Genomic DNA, 23,935 nt, shown 5'->3' on the forward strand with positions numbered 1-23,935 from the left:
AGCTGCTCAGCATTTCGGCCGCACTCGTCAGTGTAGTATATATCTTCTCTCCAGAGTCCAACTTCAGTTTAAGCCGTGCCGGGTACAGGCATTTTGCCCCGATACCTTTCTGGCGTAGTTGTTTAATTACTGCGCGTACCCTCGCTCGCTTTTTCTGCAGCTCTGGCGAGTAGTCTTGGTCGAAAAAAATCCTCTTGCCCTGGAAAAGCACTTGTCTTTGGCTCCATGCCTGCTTCAAAATGAGATCCTTCACAGCTGCATCCAGGAATCTCACCACAATAGATCGGGGTGTTGCCAGATGGTCTCTTGGTCGTACTTGAAGCGCACGGTGCGCTCTTTCTATCCTAATGTCCAAGTCTGAGGGGAGTGTCAGAACTTTATTTAATAAATCTTTAGTAAAGTCTATCAGGTTTCCCCCCTCGCTCTCTTCTGGAACTTGGAAAATCCTCATGTTGTTCCTCCTCAGTCTATTTTGGAGATCTTCACAGGTATTTGTCAGCTCCGTCTCCCGACGGAGAAGGTGGTTAAGCTCCCTTTCATGCCGCGTCTCCCTTTCTTCCAATGACGCCACCCTCTCCTCCAAACCCGTTAATCTCTCCTCTTGTTCTCCTATTTGGCTCCTTATATCCGCCACCGCCTGTTCCAATCGATCCAAGGAGGATTTTGTGAGGCTGTGTCCTTCTTTGTTTTCATCCCGCATTTGTTTGATCTCCTCCAAAAGTTTGTTCTCACTCATTATCGTGCAGCTGGTGGGTTGGGTGCTGGCTTCTGAAGGGTTGCCCAACTTTTGCTGTTTATCCTCCATATCCTTCGTATTTGCTTGCTTGTTGAGCACTTTTTGTCTTGTGGAGGAACTCATATCATCAAAATGGATATTCGCTGGTCTTAAAGTCTTTAGATTATATATTATATCAAGGAGTTTCTCAGTTCTTCTGACGGAGCTCCGTGTTCACGCTGCTGCTCCTATCATGACGTCACCGGAAGTCAGTCCAACCTTTATTTCTTCTCTTTAAGATATTTTTAATACATTTTGAATCTTTTGTATTCATTTTTAATTTTTTGTTCTTGTGAAGTGCCTCATGATTTTTATCTTGAGAGGCACTATATAAAAGATTGTTTCTTCTGGAGAGGGAGCAGAAAAAGGAGGAACAGTAGATGCCCCAGGACAGAACCTTGTGGTACACCACATGTTGTACAACATTGCTGTGTGAAAATGTGTGAATGAACAAAGATGACCATCAAATTATGACTTCACATCCAAACAATGCCAAACTGGTTGGCTAAGATTCTAATTTACTGAAATAAACAAACAAGTTTACAATGGTGCATACAAATGTTTATTATGATAAAAATACTGTCACTAATTAATGTCATCCCCATTTTAATAACCAGCTCATGTAGAACTGATGCTGCTGTTAAATTTTACACAAATAATTTACACAACAAAATTAATGAGGCCCATAAATCTTCACTACTGATAGTTTCAAGGATCGTTTCAGGAGCTTCTCTGATAGAGAACAGCATCTGAAGTGTTGAACTACTCCTTTAAATCCACTCTGTTTTCCTGTCATCTGTCTAATAAGAGAGAGATCGTAATTCGTTTGTTGGTGCAAAGCAGCAAAAACAGGATGCCTCAACTCTTTCACCTGCTGGAGGCAAAACCTTTTATTCATATTAAGGCAGCTGGTTGGCGGAGGGTCACATGTTGTTAAATCCCATCATGCCTTTCATGTTTCCTGCAGCTCCCTGCTGAAACTGACGCATCATTGACTGCAGACCTGCCATTCCTCCTGAAAACACAAACACAGATGATTGGCTAGAGGTTACAGAATCCATCCAACCTAAATGATGTTTCCAGCGTCTTGTTTAAACTTTTGGCGTTAAAACCTGCAGGGTAACAATAGGTCCCTGTAAGAATGTGTTTTTTCTGGAGATGCACAGTCTATCTGGTGATATCTAAGATCATTCACCAGTGGCATCAGCTGTTACGCATCTAGAGTATCCTGGTGGAATGACTGACAATTACATTTTTGAACCTGGTGATCACGGAGATCAGATCATTTCCAATCCAATCCAATCCAATTTTATTTATAAAGCGCATTCACAAGGCATTACAACCAAACAAGGCGCTGTACACTAAAAATGTTAGTTAATTAAACCGGCGTTATACAAACATGTCGAACACAGATAAAAGATAAGGAAATACAACAAAATTCCCAAAAATAACAGCTAAAAATCAATAAGACACAGGGTGAATAAAAAATTAGAAAAACATTTAAAAAAAAGAACCTCAATAGTACGGAAGTCGATAATTGTGGAGTCCATTTTTAAACAGATGTAAGTGCAGATGTAAGTGAGGTCCATAATTATGTGGTATAAGCTAGGTTGAAGTAGTGAGTTTTCAGGCGTGATTTAAAAATGCTAGCTGTTGGTGCTAGCCTCACTAGCAGTGGTAATGTGTTCCACAGCTTCGGTGCACAGACAGAGAAAGCCCTTTCTCCACGGCTTTTTAAACGTGCATTGGGAACAGCTAGGAGGAGCTTATCTTCAGACCTGAGAGCACGCGGCGGGTTGTAGTAATGGACCAGTTCACACAGATATGGAGGAGCTTGATGGTTCAAGGATTTGTAAGTGAGAAGCATAATTTTGAAGTTTATCCTGAACTGCACGGGCAACCAGTGGAGAGATTTCAGAATTGGAGAAATGTGTTGTCTTCTGTCAGCTCCAGTCAGCAACCTAGCTGCTGAATTCTGGACCAGCTGAAGTCTAGAAAGAGCTGCTTTACTGATGCCGTATAAGCAGGAGTTAGAGTAATCCAGCCTTGAGGTGATAAAAGTGTGGACCACCGATTTCAGAAGACGGACACTCAGGATGTGCTTTAGTTTCGAGATGCGTCTTAGGTGGTAAAAACATGATTTAACTGTGTTATTGACCTGGGCATCCATCTTCAGAGCCTGGTCCATTTTTACTCCAAGGTTAGAGATTACAGAGGATACATTAGGTGAGAGATAGCTGAGGTCAGGTTGATGAGTAGCCGTGGTACTGTAAGGACCGAAAACGATTAAGTCAGTTTTGGAGTCACTGAGATGGAGGAAGTTGTCAGCTAGCCATTGCTTGACCTCAAGGATACAATCAGACAGAACTTTCGTTGATTGAGTTGGCTTAAATGAAAAGTAGATTTGACAGTCGTCAGCGTAAAGATGGTATGAGACAGCGTGCGTTCTGAAAATGGCTCCTAAGGGCAGTAAATAGAGGTTGAACAGTAACGGGCCGAGAATTGAACCTTGTGGGACACCCCAACGTAGAGGCTGTGACTCGGATGAACAGCCATCCAACATGACTCTAGCAGACCTGTTACAAAAGTATGACCTAAACCAATCCAGGGCTGTGCCTGAAATGCCAGCCCAAGTGTGAAGTCTTGTGATCAAAATGTCATGATCGATCGTGTCGAATGCTGCAGATAGATCCAAAAGTACCAGAACCACATGGAAACCTGAATTTAAAGCCAGAAAAATGTCATTAAACACCCGAACGTGAGCAGTTTCAGTGCTGTGCTGTTGTCTAAAACCAGACTGACAGATGTCCATTACCTGATATTCATTTAGATGTTTCATCAACTGTGTATAGTCTATTTTCTCAAGGACCTTAGATAAAAACGGTAATTTGGAAATTGGTCGTAGATTAGAGTAATCGGTGGGATCAAGGCCGGGTTTTTTTCAAGATTGGTTGTAGAACCGCGTGTTTAAAGGCACGAGGAACTTCAGCCAATGTCAAAACAATTTAACAAAGTCAAAACATTTTCTTCCACAAAATTAATCTTTATCTGAAGGGTTTGTTTAGGCTTTTATGGGCCATTCCTATCTGTATCGGGTCGGCCCGGGCCGGGCCGGGTAGCATAGGTTGTTTACATATCTGGGTGGCCTGGTATTTTTCCGGGCCAACCAAGGCTCATTCTCAGCCCTCTTCTCGAGGGGGTCTGCTTCAGGCCGACCAGGGCCAACACACCCACTGCTGACAGCAAATTCACACCTTCCATTAGAGCAAGCCTCTGATTGGTGGGTAGAATCAGCCCACATGGGCTTAAGACAAGGATGTGTGGAATCAACCGGGCCAGGTTGGGGCCGACTGGGGCTACCCGGCCCGGGCCGACCCGGTACAGATGGGAATGGCCCATAAGTGACCATATAATACACAACTAGAGTGACTATATAAGGTGACAAACATCTGGTGACTGATCCAGTTTTTAAAAAATCTTCAATCATCCAACAGTTAATGAGAATTTCATCCTCCTGATGAGTGGACGGAACCATCTGATCTGTGTTTGGTACCAGAACCTGTTGCTGTCATCAACAAGAGAGAAAATCATGAAGTCAAAGACACATGAGACACGATGTTGAGCTGCTGACCAGCCGCTGCCTCATGAGTTCATGAACGTTTAGTCAGCGATAGGGCTGGGAGACATGGCCTAAAATCAATATCATGATATGAGGATTTCACCTCGATAACGATAAAGGGATGACAACTGCGGGTATGCGCAGAAACAAAAGTTGTCCACTAGATGGGGCTGTCACATGTGTTATGTTGAGTCACATTTTTACTTGACTCGAGGTGGTAAAGCTTCTTAACCCTTTAAGACCTGCCATAAAACAAGTTCGCCAGAACTTATATTTACATTTTTACATGCTGTTGTGTGATGTGTGTAGGACGTGTTTGTCTAAACGTACTATTGCAAAAAAGCACAAGAAAAAGCCGAAAGACTGGGACTACAAAGAACTACAATTCGTGGGAAAATGACGTCAAAGCAAGTGATTGGGTGAGTGATAATCATGTCAAAGTTCATGTTGACGATGTGATGACATATATTCTAGCGTGTGAAGCCCTGTGAGCTGCAGATCAGAACGAAACAGCGTCTGTGTCCGAATGAAAAGGCTTTTCTAATTTGCGCATTTTGGTTGTTTTTTGCAAACTCATTGGCAGAAATACGCAGCGCTCTGGGATATGTTCAGTGTGTGAGAGATAAGAGCAACTCCTCCGGTTTAATATGCAAAAAGAATGTTTGTTCCATCTTATATACACTCAAAAAAATATATAAACGCAACACCTTTGTTTCTGCTCTGGTTTTTCATGAGATGGACTTAAAAGATCTAAAATTCATTCCAGATACACAATATTACTAGCCCGGCAAGCCAGACTAAATAAATGTATTATTTATTTACAAACTTTGCAAAGCAAGAATTTGGTCTAGTTCACTAGGCTACAATATTACCATTTCTCTCAAACATTATTCACAAATCAGTCTAAATGTGTGATAGGGAGCACCTGTGCTTTGCTGAGATAATCCATCCCACCTCACAGGTGTGCCACATCAAGATGCTGATCTGACATCATGAGTAGTGCACAGGTGTACCTTATACTGCCCACAATAAAAGGCCACCCTGGAATGTGTTTTTTTTTTTTTTTGCTGTATTGGGGGTCTGGGGACTCAGAACCAGTCAGTATCTGGTGTGATCACCATTTGCCTCATGCAGTGCAACACATCTTCTTCGCATAGTTTATCAGATTGTCAATTGTGGTCTGTGGAATGTTGGTCCACTCCTCTTCAATGGCTGTGCAAAGTTGTTGGATATTAGTGGGAACTGGTACACACTGTCGTATATGCCGGTCAAGCACATCCCAAACATGCTCAACGGGTGACATGTCCGGTGGGTATGCTGGCCATGCAAGAACTGGGACATTTTCAGCTTTCAAGAATTGTGTACAGATCCTTGCAACATGGGGCCGTGCATTATCTTGCTGAAACATGAGGTGATGTTCATGGATGTACGGCACAACAATGGGCCTCAGGATCTCATCACGGTATCTCTGTGCATTCAAAATGCCATCAATAAAATGCACCTGTGTTCTTCGTCCATAACAGATGCCTGCCCACACCATAACCCCACCACCACCATGGGCCACTCGATCCACAACATTGACATCAGCAAAGCGCTCACCCACACATCGCCACACAAGCTGTCTGCCATCTGCCCTGAACAATGTAAACAGAGATTCATCCGTGAAGAGAACACCTCTCCAACGTGCCAGACACCACCGAATGTGAGCATTTGCCCACTCAAGTCTGTTACGGCGACGAGCTGGAGTCAGGTCAAGACCCCGATGAGGACGACGAGCATGCAGTTGAGTTTCCCTGAGAAGGTTTATGACAGTTTGTGCAGAAATTGTTTGGTTATGCAAACCAGTTGTTTCAGCAGCTGTCCGAGTGGCTGGTCTCAGACGATCTTGGAGGTGAACCTGCTGGATGTGGAGGTCCTGGGTTGGTGTGGTTACACGTCGTCTGCGGTTGTGAGGCCGGTTGGATGTACTGCCATATACTCTGAAACACCTTTGGAGATGGCTTATGGTGGAGAAATGAACATTCAATGCACGAGCAACAGATCTATTTGACATTCCTGCTGTCAGCATGCCAATTGCACGCTCCTTCAATGCTTGTGGCATCTGTGGCATTTTGCTGTGAGACAAAACTGCACATTCCAGGGTGGCCTTTTATTGTGGGCAGTATAAGGTACACCTGTGCACTACTCATGATGTCAGATCAGCATCTTCATGTGGCCCACCTGTGAGGTGGGATGGATTATCTCAGCAAAGCAGAAGTGCTCACTATCACACATTTAGACTGATTTGTGAACAGTGTTTGAGAGAAATGGTAATAGTGTGTATCTGGAATGAATTTTAGATCTTTAAGTCCATCTCATGAAAAATCGGAGCACAAACAAAGGTGTTGCGTTTATATTTTTGTTGAGTGTAGTTTCAGTTCTACAAGCATTTGAACACAGATATGCAAATTAGGGCCCAACCGATATATCAGCCGGCTAATATTATCGGCCGATATTGGGGTCATTAACACTATTGGTCATCAGCCAAAAAGACAGCCGATATGGCAGATATTGCGCTACCTATCCAGCAGATGGCGCCAGCTTTATTAACTCGTGTGGCTCCACTCCTCAGGGGGTGGAGCCACCGTCACAGCACACATGCAGCAGAGCAGCACGAGCAATTCAGTCAAGCAGAGACAATGGTGATGACGAAGTAGGAGGTAAGTCTTCAGTTTTAAGCATATTTATTGTGTCAGTGGTAAGTTGAACAGTAAAATAAGCAATGACAAAAGTGTTTCCCCTCAACATTCTTCCTAAGTTTATCGTGTGCCACGTAGCCTTGTACTGAAAAGTTACCTGGGAAAAAAAAAAAAAAACCTGCCACAGCATTATGCTCTATGCAGAGCTCACGCTGCTTCCCCTTTAAGCCTGATTTATGCTTCTCCGTCTGCGTCAGTGCGGAGACACGCAACGCCATTATCCGTCCTTGCGTAGGGATCCGGCAGGCACGCAACTATGTACGGAGTCGAGCCCACTTTTTTAAACATCCGTCGAACGAGACGGATTACGCAAGCTTGTGATTGGTCAGGACGCCGCTGTTGTTTACAGCGCCGCCATTGCAAAGAGAGCCGAGTTTAACTAGCGGCAGACACGGAGAAGCTTGAAGAATGCCTCACGAAAAAATTCTAAAAACATGAACGTTTAATTCTCCCCTGACTGGAGGAGTGAAAAGATGCGCAGCAAGCGTTTTATTTGTGGACGGAAATGACAGGAAACGTGGGTTTAGAGGTGGGGAGCGCATGAAGCGGTGGGAGAATGAGAGACAAATATGTCCATGTTAAAAGTCTCTTATATACACAAAAAACAATATAAACACACGATCGTGGACCGATACGACAGGATACCACAGAACAGCGCTACGCCCTCTGTGGTCCTGCCGGGCAATTGCTTTGCAACACTCTCCAGGAGACGGAGAAGTATGAGAGCAAAACGCTTCCGTCAATCCGTGCGTGTCTGTCCCTCGCGGAGCTGACGGAGAAGCATAAACCAGGCTTTAGTCATGCAGGGCAGTAAGTAAGTAACGATGGCCTTTTTCTGGTAGACATTCTTTTTGCGGATGATGTGGTCCTCCTAGCTTTGTCCAGCTCTGACCTTCAGCTCTTGCTGGGTAGGTTCGCTGCAGAGTATGAAGAGGCTGGGATGAGGATCAGCACCTCCAAATCTGAGACCATGGTTCTCGACCGGAAAAGGGTGGCTTGCCAAATCCGGGTCGAGAGAGAGGTCCTACCTCAAGAGGAGGAATTTAAGTATCCCTGGGTCTTGCTCACGAGTGAGGATAGGAGGGATCAGGAGATCGACAGGCGGATTGGTTCGGCGTCTGCAGTGATGCGGACGCTGAGCCGATCTGTCGTGGTGAAGAGGGAGCTGAGCCAGAAAGCCAGGCTCTCGATTTACCGGTCGATCTACGTCCCAATCCTCACCTATGGTCATGAGCTTTGGGTAATGACCGAAAGAACGAGATCGCGGATACAAGCGGCCGAAATGAGTTTCCTCCGTAGGGTGGCTGGGCTCAGGCTTAGAGATAGGGTGAGGAGCTCGGACATTCGGGAGGGACTCGGAGTAGAACCGCTGCTCCTCCGGATCGAAAGGAGCCAGTTGAGGTGGTTTGGGCATCTGGTCAGGATGCCTCCTGGACGCCTCCCTGGGGAGGTGTTTCGGGCATGTCCTGCCGACAGGAGGCTCCCGGGTCGACCCAGGACACGTTTACATCTCCAATCTGGTCCGGGAACGCCTTGGGGTCCTGCCGGAGGAGCTGGTGGAGATGGCCGGGGAGAGGACGGTCTGGAGCTCCCTAGTTAAGATGCTGCCCCCACAACCCGGACCCGGATAAGTGGAGGAAGACGACAATGACATTCTGGAATATTCTCAGACAATTTCATCCGCCCTTCTTCAGCAGACTTTTCAAACTCACACGACCGCTGTCGCTGCTGAGGATGGAGGGGGGGGGGGGGGGGGGGGGGGGCAACAAGGCAATGAAGTGCTGTGATAGCAGGGAGTCCCTCCTCCTCTCCCTAGCTGGGACTGAGTTTGTGTGTTCTGTTGTTTTTGAGATCTGCTAAATAAATCTTATTTGCATTACTTGGAAACCCTAATGAGTTATTGAGACAGTTCTTTGGTGTGTAATAGAGAAATAAGTTTGCATCAAAAAGGCAGAGAATGAAGGGTTTAAGCTTAAGAAAATTTTTATTTTTATTTCTTTTTTTTGTGAGGGAGATTTATCAGCCATTATATCGGCAATCGGCCTTTGTTAAAAGTTTTATTTCGGTATTGGTCCCAAAAAAAGCACATCGGTCGGGCCCTAATGCAAATGGGAGCGCCAGCGCTTCCGCTGGTCTTAAAGGGACATGAACGTTGCCAACCTACACACATCCTTTCATTTTTTTTTATCATCCAATCTATTGACATGGAAAACATTATCTAGAAGAGTCAGAAATTTCAATTATGATACATTTTCAACTTATTGCCCAGCCCTAGTCAGAGGGTGTTGCGAGTACTGAGAGAGACCAGGTCTTACCCATGTGGTGCAAGACTCGAGGGTCCATCATTTTGGCCATCTGCTGGTTCAGTTTGGCCATCTGAGATGGGTTCACGTTCTTGGACATGTCTCCTCCTGAAAACAACAAATATCTGAAACATCACCAACCTTTGATGTGTCCTTCCTTATCCTAAACTGCAACATGAACACATGCAACATGTTACACCTGTATGCTACGTCCTAAGTATTAGGAGTGCTACTCTCAGTTCCACAAGGTCGGCAATAAAAGGCACAACTGGACTTCTTTGTTCTTGAAGATGTTTCACTTCTGCTCCAAGGAGCTGTCCAAGTTCAAAACATCGAAATAGGGTTGTCACGGTAACCGGTGAAGCGGTAAACCCAGATAAAAAAGTTGACAATAATAACCATCTTGTTTTTTAAAAAATATATTATCTCAGTGGATTACCATGGCTGCGGTGTAGGCGCGGTGACCCTTACCAGCCGCCGTATCATCTGCTGAAGTTGCTGGCAGCACATGCGCACTTTGTTGTTTACAACCAAAACTTTCTTGAAGCTAAAGCTGAAATAATGGCCAAAGGAGGAGACGGCAGCGCTCAGGACATTTATTATCCCTCAAAGAAGACAAAGTGGGAAGTACGGGCATGTTTTGGATATTTGAAGAATGCCGAGGGACAGTTTATAGAAGACGGCTATCCTGTTTGCAGCACATGCAGAAAAAGTGTCTGTGAAAGGCAGCAACGCTTCAAATCTCATGACACATCTGCGTGACCATCACCCACAACTCTACAGTCAACGCAAGGCAAGCTAACGTTAGATTAGATTAGATTAGATATCCTTTATTGTCATTAAATGATTGCACATTCAACGAAATTTCCTAGAGCTCCACATTAGGCATCCGCTAAAAATACTAAGAAAAATAGTTAAAACAAGTACAATATGCACCATGCAATAAAAAACAAAAACATTACAAAATACAATAAATAATATCAATAGGGTTGATTTTTCTGTCCATTCAGGGTTCTAATAGCCCAGGGAAAGAAACTCTTCCTCAGTCTGTCAGTCCTGCAGCTGAGGGATCTGAACCTTTTCCCAGATGGCAGCATGGCAAAAAGGTAGTGGTTTGGGTGGTAAATGTCCCTGGAGATGGTCCTTGCTCTAGTGAGACACCTCTGCAGGGCGATAGTGTCCAAGGAGGGAAGGGTGCATCCAATCACCTTTTCCGCCACTCTAATGACCCTCTGGTATCTGTTTTTATCAGCTACTGTGCACCCCGCGTACCACACAGGGATAGCGTAAGTCATCACGCTCTCAATGACTGCTCGATAAAAAGACACCAAGAGGTTGGTCTGCAGCCTATTCCACTTCAGGACTCTCAAGAAGTGCAGCCGCTGTTGTGCTTTTTTGACCAAGGCAGTGGTATTGATTGTCCATGACAGATCCTCAGAGATGTAAATCCCGAGAAACTTAAAGGAGGGAACTCTCTCCACCTCAGCTCCTTTAATGCAGAGAGGGCGGGGGGCATCCTTACTCCTTCGGAAGTCAATAACCATCTCCTTGGTCTTCTTGATGTTAAGAGAGAGGTTATGATCATCACACCATTCTGATAAATGGCAAACCTCATCTCTGTATGCTGCGTCATCGTTGTTATGGATAAGACCTACAAGAGTGGTGTCATCTGCAAACTTAATGATCTTATTAGAGCGATGAATAGGAATGCAGTCATGGGTGTAGATGGTGAACAGCAGGGGGCTTAGCACACAGCCCTGAGGGGAACCAGTGCTGAGCATCAGAGTGGATGACCGCTTGTCACCAAACCTGACAGCCTGTGGGCGATTGGTGAGGAAATCTTTGATCCAGCCACAGGTGGTAGGGGGGAGGTTCAGGTTAATCAACTTGGCTACAAGGATGTTCGGGATTATGGTATTAAAAGCAGAGCTAAAATCAATAAAAAGCATTCTAACGGAGGTGCCGGGGTTCTCCAGATGTTGCAAAGAGGAGTGGAGAGCATTAGATATGGCATCCTCAGTAGACCTGTTTGCTTTATATGCAAACTGGCAGGGATCCATGCTGGGTGGGAGGAAGTCCTTGATATGTTTTTGCACCAGCTTCTCAAAGCACTTGGTCACCACCGGTGTGAGTGCTATGGGTCTGTAATCATTGAGACTGTTGATTGTAGTAGACTTGGGAAGTGGGACTATTGTTGTTGATTTCAAACAATATGGAACCGTAGCTTCAGACAAGGAGCGATTGAATAATTTGGTGAATACCATGGACAGCTGATCTGCACAGAACTTCAGCACCTTGCCAGGAACACCATCAGGACCAGCCGCTTTCCTCTGATGAACAGCCCTGAACACGGTTCGAACCTGTTGTTCTTGGAGTTTGAGTATTTGTGTATCTGATCCAAACTCAGCGGGTGATGTTATAGGACTGATGTTAGTTGTGGGGAAGCTGGTATTCTCAAAACGAGCAAAGAAGTAGTTGAGTTCTTCGGCTAATGAAGCTCCTATTTCAGTGCTAGATCTGTTGTCCTTGTATTTGGTAATATGTCTCAGTCCTTCCCAGACCCTCCTTGGGTTGCTGGCAGACAGATGTTGCGACAGCTTTTTGGTGTAGCTCACTTTAGCCTCCTTGATTCCCCTTTTAAGATCAGTCCTTGCCCGCCAGTACTTTGCCTGGTCTCCCGACGCGTATGCAGCATTCCGTGCCTTTAACAGTACCCTGACCTTACTCGTCATCCAGGGTTTACAGTTAGGGTAGATCCGAACCTGCTTGTGAATGATAACAGTGTCCATGCAATGTTTGATATAGCAGAGCACAGTATCTGTGTAAATTTGTAGATCCTCATTTTCAAAAATGCTCCATTCTGTGTGAGCAAAACAGTCCTGCAGTTGAGCCAAGGCTTCATCTGTAAGAGTGTTAATGGTTTTAATAATTGGCCTTGTTCTTTTTTTCAGTGGTATGTATGCAGGTAGGAGGAGCAGAGAGAGATGGTCTGACTTTAGCGTTTTAGCTAAAATGCGTGATCCGAGGATTTGGGTTGAGGGAGAACGCAACGAGTCGCTATAAAGCAGCTGCAGCGCCGCTACCTGCATATAAACCGTGTCACGGACACCCCCATGTTGAAATGACGCGATGCATTACGGGACTCCCAGGGGCAGATAAGAGTTGGTCTCTCTCCGAGAATAATTATGAATTTAACAACGATTACTGCCTGATGACATTTTCCCACATCTGCAAAGCTCACAGGAAGGACACAAACCGAGGACAATATTTTCCTGATATAGGGTTTATTACTCAAGTAAGGGTAAAACAGTAACTGATTAGAAGGCTACTTGAGTACTGAGTATCATCTGATCTAATATTTTTAAAATGATGACATCAAACAGACATAAAATAAGTTATGGGCAAATATTGCTATTTTAAAGACTAAAGGGGGAAAATGTAAACAAATAAACAACATAATTACAAAATAACATATTTTAGGCAAAATTTAGACACTAACTGAGGACTGTTCTCCTGGTATACAGGGTTTATTTAGTTGTCTGAAAACGTAACACGTTTAAAAAAATACCGCGATAATACCGAAAACCGTGATAATTTTGGTCACAATAACCGTGAGTTTACATTTTCACACCGTGACAACCCTACATCGAAAACAGCTATGTGAAAATCCAACAGTAAACAGAAGAGCTTCAACTATAATAACCAGGAAATTCTATATGGTTTGAACACTTGAAACTTTGCTTTTTTTGTTATGAACTGAAAAAGCTCCTCGGAACGAGAAGCTATTTATTTTTTTAGACAAGCAAATTCCTGTTTTAACTCGAGCCTCAACTCTTATGACCAAATAACAACCCATGGCTACCCCAGAAGTAAGTCCCAGTTATACCTTTAAATAGTCCTTTGATGCCTCCCATCTTTTTGACCATCTGAGCAAACTTTGTGTACTGAGTGAGAAGCTCCTGAACATCTCTGGTGGCGACCCCTGATCCACGGGCCACCCTCTGGATCCGGTTGGGCTGCTTGCTGAAGAGTTTGGCTCCGTCTTTACTGTCCAGTTCTGTAGAGGAAAACCGTGTAGATCTGAACAACTAAAGTGAGCCAGAGTTGTTCTTTTACAGAAAGCTGAAGGTCTACACCTCCAGCAGAAAAATAAAAAGTGTGAGAATTAGAAAGTGTGTGTGTTACCCTGGTCATTCATGCTGTCCATTATGGTCATCAGTTTTTTCAGTCTGGCCATTGACTCTTGTTCGTTTCCTTTACTCATGAAGTCTGTGCCGAAACCTGGAATCATACCCTGAACACACACACACACACATGAAGTTAAAACACACACACACACACACACACACACACACACACACACACACACACACACACACACACACACACACACACACACACAGCGAGATTCTGACACAGCAAGGGAAACCACAGCTCTGTTTTTTTCATGTCCAGAACCAGTTCCACCCACTGGAGCAGCAGGGTGTTAAACGCTGTAGTCTAGGGCTGGGCGATATGGCAAAAATAGAATATCACGATTTTTCCAATATTTTATCACGATTTCGATTTTATCACGATTTTTTTATCCATGAATAGCATAACTTCAATTGCGTATTAAAGAAGAGAAACATTGAATAAACAAACATTTATTCATATTAGGGATAATCAACACAGTGCTAACACACTTATATTTTAAACTCACACCAGAGATGATAAAAGCCCTGAGAAACAATTACAAAAATCAGTTTTTCTCATTTTTCAAGTAACTTAACATAAATTAAAATCGTAAACATATTTAAAGTGCAAACATGTCAATTGCAAACGTATTGTGCAAACATTAACTTGTTCAAATACTATGTAGCTCCCAGTTGCTCATGTAGTGGATAGTTAAGCTCAAATACGGCTCTGATGTGCGGCTGGACCAGAAATCGCTTGTGGTAGCAAAAAACTGCGCATTCTGAATATTTTCTGCAACTCTCACTTTGCATTCACCGTACATGCGTGGAATGGCAGTGTTCGAAAAATACTTGCGGCTGGAAACCTCGTAGCGCGGATCCAATGTTTTTATCATGTTCCTACTGTTCGCACGGGACACAAATCTTTAACCAAGTGGTACGTCACTGCTTCTGTCACGCTGTTCCATCGTCTGCTGTCTCTGCCGTAGGGAGTGAGTTTTGTGTTTCTGTTAGCGTTTGCTGCCAGGAAGAAGCACTAGCCGCTGCTGCTGCAGCCGCAGGCTTTTTAGCTTTAGCTGCCAGCTGGCTCTCATTGTATTGTTTGGGATGCCTTCTTTTCAAGTGATTAAACAAGTTTGTGGTGTTGCCATCACTTGCCTTGACGCTCTCCTTGTAAATGACGTTTCGCTGCTCTTTGTCGTCTGGTGAAAAACCAAACCAGTTCCATATAATGGACGAGACGTTCCTCTTCGGAACGAAAACCTCGTTGTCGCTCTCAGCCGCGGCCGAAGCCATGTTTGTTCACACACAGGTGAAAACAAGCGGGGCACTAATATATTACTATGACTCACTCTGATTGGTTAAGGGTCAAACAAAGGCGTGTCATTCGCCGGAGGTAAGTTCCCTTTTCATTCAGAGGCAGAATTTCAACAGCACAGCTGTGAATGGTGATAAAAAGGTCTTTCAGAAATGACAGACCGTCAGATGTGTAGATCGTAAAACGGCCTAAAATCGTCATATCGCCCAGCCCTACTGCAGTCCCAGACGAGAGCGAGGATTAAGCGTTCTTTCACCTCATGTTTAAGTGAGATTCAGGTTACCATTATCTGTCCAAAGGGTCCCATCTTCATGATGTTCTGGAACTGCTCGTACATGTCCCTGAGGGTGAACTGACCTGCAGGTCAGAGGTCTAAGGTCAGTCATCATGCCTGCTGTATGTTCAGGGTAGTGGTGGTGGTGGGGTCGTTTTCTCACCGTGTTTCAGTTTATCGATCAGCTCCTCGTTGTCGTCCAGCTTCAGCTCATTCACTCTGTCAATCAGTCCTTCGATGTCTCCCATTCCTAAAGACAGGAGGAGTTCCGGTTAATCTGGTTTTGTAGTCCGTCCCTCAGACAGAACCAGGTCACCAACAGGTTACATTTTCGTACCCAGCAGTTTGCTGATGAACGGCTGAGTCTTGAATGGCTCAAAGTCGTCGATGTGCTCTCCGGTCCCGATGAAGATTATAGGGCTTCTGGTGGCGGCCACACTGTCGGGAAACAGTAGAGCAGCATAAACAAACAACTTCAAATCAGACATGCTTTGTGACATCATCCAACAGAAGGTTGACGGTCTTACGCGCTGAGAGCTCCGCCTCCTTTGGCGTGTCCATCCAGCTTTGTAACGATCACTGATGCTACATCCACTTTGTCTTTGAAGGCCTTTGCTTGAGACTCGCAGGCCTGACCGATTGATGCATCCATCACATACACAATATTATCTGGTTGCTGTGGAAACGGGAGCAAAAAAAACAATTTGGAGGATTTTAAATCCACCTGGAGAAGCTACCTCCACAGGTCTGATCACACTTGCCTTCAGGAACCAATCACAGACCACTTCCAACAGTTTCAATCACCTGATTTCATCCTCACATCTGTTTATTATCTCCAGACAGAAGCCAAAGATCCAGGGCAGTGCATGTACTCACCACAGCATTAGAGACCTGTAGCATCTCCTCAAAGAGCGAGTCCTCCTGTTTGTGTCGTCCACTTGTGTCCACAATGATGATCTCAAAATTCTCAGCTTTGAACTTCTCCACCCCCTCAGCAGCGATTACAACAGGATCCATCTCTGTATAGCTGATCATAACAAACAGCAGGTTAGTCAGGAAGGGCGCTTGAACACAACAAACTGGATCAGAACCAGGGCCCATCACTCACCTGCCGTAAAAGGGAATTCTGGCTTTGGTAGCATTTTGTTTCAGCTGATCAAAGGCACCTTAGACAGAGAAGAGAACAACTCTCATTCCAATACAGCTAAATGGAGGTGTGGCTTCAACAGAGGGATAGAAGCTCAAGAAACACATACCTGCTCTGAAGGTGTCAGCACAGATCAGACAAGTCTTCCAGCCTTTCCTCTGGTAATAATAAGCAAGCTGGAAGCAGAACGAGTCACACATCAGACAAATCAGTGCAGAGAACCCAGAGAGAAGGCCATGAAGGGATAGTTTATGATGGAGCTCCTTCATCCCCACAATCTTTAGACCACGTGTCAGACACAAGGCTCGCAGGCCACATCTGGTCCACGGAGCATTTTTATGTGGCCCGCAAGATAAATATCAAAAATGTATTAAAACTGACCCGCTGGCCGATTTTAACGCAAAGACTACAACTCCCATGATGCTTTGCAGCGCTAGCACGGAGTTGAAGCGCCCCCTCCTTTGTGTTTTTTTTTAGCGTCTGCTGCCGGTGTCTGCAGCTCCGCTCTCTCAGACAAACTAAACACTCCTCTCACTCAGCGCCGAGTTCACTCAGCTGTTTTCCGACATTGAAGGCCAGAAACGGAGATTTTAACCGCTCAGTAATGTGTTCATGACTGAAAGAGAAAGTTCTCCAACTAACGTCCAGACAGAGCTGATATAACTCCAGTGAGCAGCGACACGCTCAAACCAGCATGACTCTGTGGCTGCTGTCGTTTTTATTTTTCCTCCCCGACACACAACAACGTGGTCAAACTGCTCAGACGCTCTCCATGTTCATCAGCACAAACCTATGTGAGCACCTGTTGTCATCTAATGTTGTCATTATTATGATGAAGATGAACAAAACAACAGGAGTCTCCTCCTCAGCTCAGATCAACCCCATGATGCAGGTATCTGGCTGGAACAGGTGAGCATCTCAGTAAATCAGTGGAACAAACTGAGCTTTAAATATGTTGGTTTTATGCTCTTTTTCTGCTCCAAAACATGAAAGTTAACAGGCGAGATGTTGCATTTTCATTTAAGATAAAATTATATTTTTATTTTGTTGTTGGCCCGTGAGAAAATATTTAGCCTACAGTAAACAGGAAGTGGAAAGGCTGCAGATAGATGAATAGAACAGAAAATCCCTTTATTGTTCCTCAGTGGGGAAAGCTACTTATTACAGGAGAAAAAAAAAAGAAATAATGAATAAACAAGAAAACATAAATCCTGAATAGATTTTAAAAATGCTGATTATACCACAAGTAATGAATACCACTGATGCCTTTTATTTAAAACGGACTTGCTCGTGTGTAATATGGTTATTCCACATTCAGTGTTAATGCAGAAATAAGTTTGTTTCCAAACTAAAAGGTTCAAAATTGCATACATGTTGATAAAGAAAATGTACAAATTTGCCGTCACTTTTTCAAAAAATATTAAGTTTGGCCCTCGACTCCGTCCCAGAGTTTCATTTTGGCCCCTTGTGAGTTTGAGTTTGACACCCCTGCTTTAGACCATCACACAGAAACGCTAAAGTAACCTAACAGACAGAAATAGACCGTGAATTCAATTTAAGTTTATTTATAAAGCGCCAAATCACGACAAGAGTCGTCTCAAGGCACTTCACATAGTAAACATTCCAATTCAGGTCAGTTCATTAAGCCAATCACTAAAAATTTCCTCTATAAGGAACCCAGCAAATCGCATCGAGTCACTGACTAGTGTCAGAGTCTTTACAGCAATCCTCATACTAAGCAAGCACTTAGCGACAGTGGAGAGGAAAACTCCCTTTTGACAGGAAGAAACCTCCAGAGGATCCTGGCTCAGTATGAGCAGCCATCCTCCACGACTCACTGGGGATGGAGAAGACAGAGCAGACACACACACCTCACTTCCTGTAAGAACTGAATTCTGGGAATGCATACACGCACGCATGCACACCAAGTAGTGTTTGTATGGTTACATTGTGATTTCTTAGTAAATATTCTATTTAGTAAGAGATGAACTTTGGCACCAAAGCATCAATAGAGTCACATGACTCCTAGCTTTCAAATGAGGTGTAACAAGTTCAAGTACGTACAGCGAGTCATGTTAAAAAGACCGATTTGACATGGAGGTTTTAAATGTTCCATTTGCCGGACTAATTTACAAACAGGAAGTATTTATCACTTGTAAAACAAATAAATAAACGATGGGCAAAGTGCTTGGACTATCGCCAATGGTCGAAAAGTTCATTCAACCACCAAACCTTAGTCTAGAGCCCCTTCCATGTCTATAGATATAAACCGAGTAGAGTTCAGCAGCTGGTAGAAAACACGATAGTGGTCTCACCTTGGAACAGGTGGTGGTTTTCCCGCTGCCCTGGAGACCAACAAACATGATGACATTGTTCTTGCCTTTAGTGGGAGTCCAGGCCTTCACACCTGGGTCGACCAGCTGGAACAACATGTCAGACATGACATATGTGTCACAGGTGACTGACGCTGTAAACTTCAGCCTGCTGATCTCACCTTCACCAGCTCCTTGAAGACAGCATGTTGAATCATCCTTCTCTTGTTCAGGCCTGAAGCCATCTCCTCCAGGTCAATGGCAGACCTGGAAAAAAAAGCAACAATAGAGGGAACTGGTCTGTCTTTGGGTCCAAACAAGACCTGGGATGAGACAGATGTGCATCTGACTCACTTGACATTCTCCCTCAGCTGTTTGACCAGTTTGATGTTAACATCTGCCTCCAGAAGAGCAGCACATACCTCCTTCAGCATGGCATTCAACACCTGGAAACAAACCCGGGCCGTTCAGCTAACTAGTCCAGAACCTTCACTCCAGCCTGCAGTCTGAGATCAGCGCAGAGGTCTTGGTGGCATGTGGATTAAACTTTTGTGATCACTTACTTCTTCATTGATGATTGTGGCATTGCTGAGTGACCTCAGCGCCGACGTGATCTTCCTCCCCAAGTCAGCAAGCACCATTTTGGCACTCTGAAGTGATCCTGAAAAGAAGCGCATGTGAATAACCTGCTAACAGATAGATCAGCTCCTACCACGTCAGCAGTAAACCCTGTGAGGGCCTACTCCTGCCGGTGCGACTGCAGCTGTGTCAAGTCTCACTAAAGATCTAATTCACAGCCTCTGTGGGTCTATTCTTTAATTTTTACACCATACATTCAGCTGATTACGACGTAAAAATATGTCACTTACTTTGTTGACGACTGTGTTCGGTGGAGAGAAACCCTCCAAATAAATGTCTTCAGTGATTCAGCTGACTAGAACGGATCTGTGCCACAATCGTCCTGTAGGAGAGGAGAAGAGACAGATTCAGGTGACCTTTGTGTGCTAAACAAGAATCAAAACAAAGACACAAACAGAACAAGATAAGAGAATGACTAGAACATTCATCTTCTATCCGGATTATAACTATATTTTATGCATTTCTATTACTTCTCTTCAGATTCATGTTAAAACGGTTCAAATTTGGTTGATCCAAGGAGAACGATTGCGTGCGACACTATTGCTCCTAAAATGTTTTTGACTGTTATTTTTTATCTTAATACACTTTTTTCCACATATTTTCCCACAGAGTAAATCTAACCATTCAGTGGCCTGTGCTTTTATGGTGCTTAATCAAGTCCAAGGACCCCAAAGCTAATGATGATGAGATACAATGTAGCCACATCTATCAAACGTGATGACGTGTAAGGCTGCCATAGAAGCTGTACCATAGGTCCAACCAGCATCAACAGCCAAGTAGGGTGAAGTGTCCTGCCCAAGGACACAACGGTTATCATGGACAGAGTGGGGCAGTGAACCAGTGACCTAAGGTTATCAGAAAAACTCCCAATGAGAACTCTGAACTTCTGAGCCACCATCATCTCATAAACTTGACAAACAAACCTAGGAAAATTCAACTGGGCACCAGACATGAGTAATAATTAATTAATTATTAATTTTAACAAAAAAAAAACACAAACAAAAGCAAGAATGAGTTCAACAGGCAGTCATCAATCATCTACAAATAAAAATAAGACACTTTCTTCTGTCACTTAAATTGTTTCACGTGCTTCAAATGCGTAAGACTGGAGAATGGTTTCAGACCTCACGGGTGCACACAAGGGCTGAACGATCTATTGTTTTTGTAGAGATGTCCCGATTCAATATTGATATTGGAAGCCGATGTCATAAAGGATTGATATCAGTATCAGTCAATACTGAAGGCTGCAATATCTGTATCGTATCGGAAGTGAAAGGGTTGTATCGGGACATCTCTAGTTTTTGGACCTTCAGTTTTTCTCCTTGCATTAATAGAGTAGAACAAACATCGTGATTCAATATTTTCCTAAAAATTTTCAGCCATACAGAAGAACAGACTTGAACCAGACTTGGATTAAAGAGGTCTGGAAGCAGGTCTTCCCAAACCTTTGATTTGTTTACAACAGCCCTTCTAACACAGGCAACATATTTCTCAGGTCAGATCTTCCTGCAGTGGTTCTGTCTCAGTTAGTTCTGGTAACTCTCCTCCATCCATCCATTTTCGGACTCTTATCCGGGGTCGGGTGGCTGGGGCAGCAGCCTAAGCAGGGAGGCCCAGACTTCCCTTTCCCCAGCCACTTGGACCAGCTCCTCTGGGGGAATCCTACGGCGTTCCCTGGCCAACCGAGAGACATAGTCCCTCCAGCGTTCTCCCGGTTGGACGTGCCTGGAATACCTCATCAGGAAGGCATGCAGGAGGCGTCCTGACCAGATGCCTGAGCCAACTCAACTGGCTCCTCTCGATGTGGAGGAGCAGCGACTCTACTTTGAGCCCCTCCAGGATGACCAAGCTTCTCACCCTATCTCTAAGGGAGAGCCCAGCCACCCTGCGGAGAAAACTCATTTTGGCCGCTTGAATCCTTGATTTTATTCTTTTGGTTACTACTCAAAGCTTGTGACCATAGGTGAGGGTAGGAACATAGATCGACCGGTTAATCGAGAGCTTTGCCTTCTGGCTCAGCTATCTCCACCACGACAGAGCGGTAAAACGCCCACATCACTGCAGACTCCGCACCAATCCGCCTATCGATCTCACGTTCCAGCTTTCCCTCACTCGTGAACAAGACCCTGAAATACCTAAACTCCTCCACTTGGGGCAGGACCTCATCCCTGACCTGGAGAAGGCATTCTACCCTTTTCCGACTCAAAACCATGGTCTCGGATTTAGAGGAACTGATTCTCTTTCCAGCTGCTTCACACTCTGTTGCGAACCGCTCCAGCAAAAGCCCAAGATCACGCTCTGATGAAGCCAACAGGACCATATCATCTAGCCTGGCAAGCCAGACTAAATAAATGTATTATTTAGTCTGGCCATGCTCCATTGACGGCTCTCGGTTGTGGGGCGGGTTCTACCGTTGTCTTTCAAATGATCTCCGCATTCCACTGGACAAAGAATGTGACATACTCTTGTTTCACTCTGTTGCATCATCCCACCCACCAGGCATATAGAGTGCCCTGATTGGCCCACAAAGCGGATAAAGCTCTGTGATTTGTTCACTAAGCAGATAGAGCACTATGATTGGCCCATCACAGCTCTTTATGTGTTTGAAACCCCTCTAGAGAGCTGTGATTGGCTAGCCAGAGTCCTGGTAGGAGCTGCTGAGGTTCCAATGGAGCATGCCTAGACCATTCTTTGCAAAGCAAGAATTTGGTCTAGTTCACTAGGCTACATATCATCTGCAAAAACCAGAATCAATTCTTAGACCACCAAAACGGATCGCCTGAACAACACCTTGGCTGTGCCTAGAAATCCAGAATAGGTGACAAAGAGCAGCCTTGGCGGAGTCCAACTCTCACCAGAAACAAGCACAACTTACTGCCGGCAATGCGGAAAGCAACTCTGGGCAAATCTCATCCACCCCGGAGCCTTGCCACTGAGAAGTTTTTTGACCACCTCAGTGACCATCATCAGAGATTGGAAAGTCCAACCCAAAGTCCCCAGACCCTGCTTCCTCACTGGAAGACGTGCCGATGGGATTGAGGAGGTCTTCGAAGTACTCCACCACCCACCGATTCACAACATCCCGAGTCGATATCATCAGCACACCATCCCCACTATAAACAGTGTTGGTAGCGCACTAATTTCCCCTCCTTAGGCGCCGGATGATAGACCAGAATCTCCTCAAAGCCGCATGGAAGTCTTGCTCCATGGTCTCACCGAACTCCCCCCACGCCCGGGTTTTTGCCTTGGTGACCAGTGACACACAGGCCACATTCCGCTTGGACTGCCGGTTCAGCTGTGTCTGGAGTCCCACAGGCCAAAAAGATTTTCTTCAGCTTGATGGCATCCCTAATCGCCAGAAGGTTCTGGGATTGCTACCATGACAGGCACCTACGACCCTGCGACCACCACTCCGACAATGGAAGCCTGGCACATGGCCCACTCGAACTCAATATTGTCCCCCGCCTCGCCTCTCCTGTTTTGCTTAAACAGCTTACATCACACAGAAGGGCCTGCAGCAACGATAATACGAAAGAAATTACTAGAGAGTAAGTCAATACCTTTGATATCCAGGTGATTTTTTATTTGTCTCCAGTATTTTACTTTACTATTTTAGACTATTTTATTTTAAGTTTTAAATTATCTTTTAGTACCCTTTGAATACTATCAGATTTTAATTATGATTGCCTCCGTTGTTTTCAGATTACCTGAGTTTACTGAGAACTAAACTCTAATGTGAATACTTTTTTGTTTATAAAGTTCCTCAATTGATTTATTATAATAATTATTACTATTATTCATAAGACTATTATCACTGCTGGTTTCAGAGCTGGTAGATTTTCTTTTTGCTGCTTCCAACTGAATTCTTCCCACCTGTTACGTGTTTAATCACCGTGCTACACCAGTTTGTATAAAGCATTGTGCAAAAAAACAGTCTGGTTGCTTAATGAAACTAGTTATTATTGCAATGAAAACTGCAAACAAACATTGGTAAACAATACACATCTTTACCCAGAACAACACAACGTCAGACGCATCGAAAAGCATGCTGTCGGTTCGTTTTTTCAGACAGCTGCTTCAAACACTTCAGATGTTTACAGCTGCGCTAACATTAGCAGTTAGCTGCAAGCACTAGCAGACATTCAGCCGTTACTCGTGAATTTAGACAGAAATGGTTGAAGCAACACATTTAAATATTCAAGCGGCTAGATGAATAAGGATTGTAAAATACCGCAACGGAGAATCAGACAGATAAATATGAAGTTTGGGAGTCTTACCGAGTGTCAAAGATTAACCAGACTCCACCAGAAAAGCGTCATCTAAAAATCTACTCAACCGGAAACACAGTGCCACGTGATCAGAGCACGTCATGACTTAAAAACTTTATTGAACACACGGAAGGATACAATTTGAGTGATAAATGAAAAAATGCCACCTCTTCAGGTCAAAGCTCTGCAGTCCACTTTCACCTGAAGGACAAGGGACACACCTTTGAAGATGACAAAGTCCACATTCTGGACAGAGAAGATAGATGATTTGAGAGAGGAGTAAAAGAAGCTATCGATGTAAAACATGGAAAACCCCACTTTAAATAGGGGCGGGGCTTAGGTTTCACCTTTCCAGTACGCAGCTTTG

The 23,935-nt window shown here is 44.4% G+C and overlaps 1 protein-coding gene across 2 annotated transcripts; it reads right to left on the minus strand.

Moving 5' to 3' along the window:
- Nucleotides 1-1,314: 1,314 nt before the first annotated feature.
- On the minus strand, nucleotides 1,315-23,676 carry srp54 (signal recognition particle 54). Of its 2 annotated transcripts, none has more exons than XM_054741900.2 (17): nucleotides 23,578-23,676; nucleotides 19,531-19,622; nucleotides 19,225-19,322; nucleotides 19,016-19,107; nucleotides 18,844-18,928; nucleotides 18,665-18,769; nucleotides 16,459-16,525; nucleotides 16,311-16,368; nucleotides 16,079-16,229; nucleotides 15,730-15,878; nucleotides 15,540-15,640; nucleotides 15,366-15,452; nucleotides 15,212-15,285; nucleotides 13,621-13,729; nucleotides 13,322-13,492; nucleotides 9,448-9,543; nucleotides 1,315-1,790 (listed from the first exon to the last, which is right to left on the minus strand). In XM_054741900.2, the coding sequence occupies exons 3-17, from the start codon at nucleotides 19,300-19,302 to the stop codon at nucleotides 1,699-1,701; spliced, it is 1,515 nt and encodes a 504-aa protein (XP_054597875.1). In that variant the 5' UTR covers nucleotides 19,303-19,322; nucleotides 19,531-19,622; nucleotides 23,578-23,676; the 3' UTR covers nucleotides 1,315-1,698. The 2 variants fall into 2 exon arrangements, with proteins under 2 accessions (XP_054597875.1, XP_070403111.1); XM_070547010.1 differs by lacking the exon at nucleotides 23,578-23,676 and adding an exon at nucleotides 22,176-22,217.
- Nucleotides 23,677-23,935: the final 259 nt, after the last annotated feature.

The sequence above is a fragment of the Nothobranchius furzeri genome, chromosome 18 (assembly GCF_043380555.1).
Source record: "Nothobranchius furzeri strain GRZ-AD chromosome 18, NfurGRZ-RIMD1, whole genome shotgun sequence".
Lineage (NCBI taxonomy): Eukaryota > Metazoa > Chordata > Actinopteri > Cyprinodontiformes > Nothobranchiidae > Nothobranchius > Nothobranchius furzeri.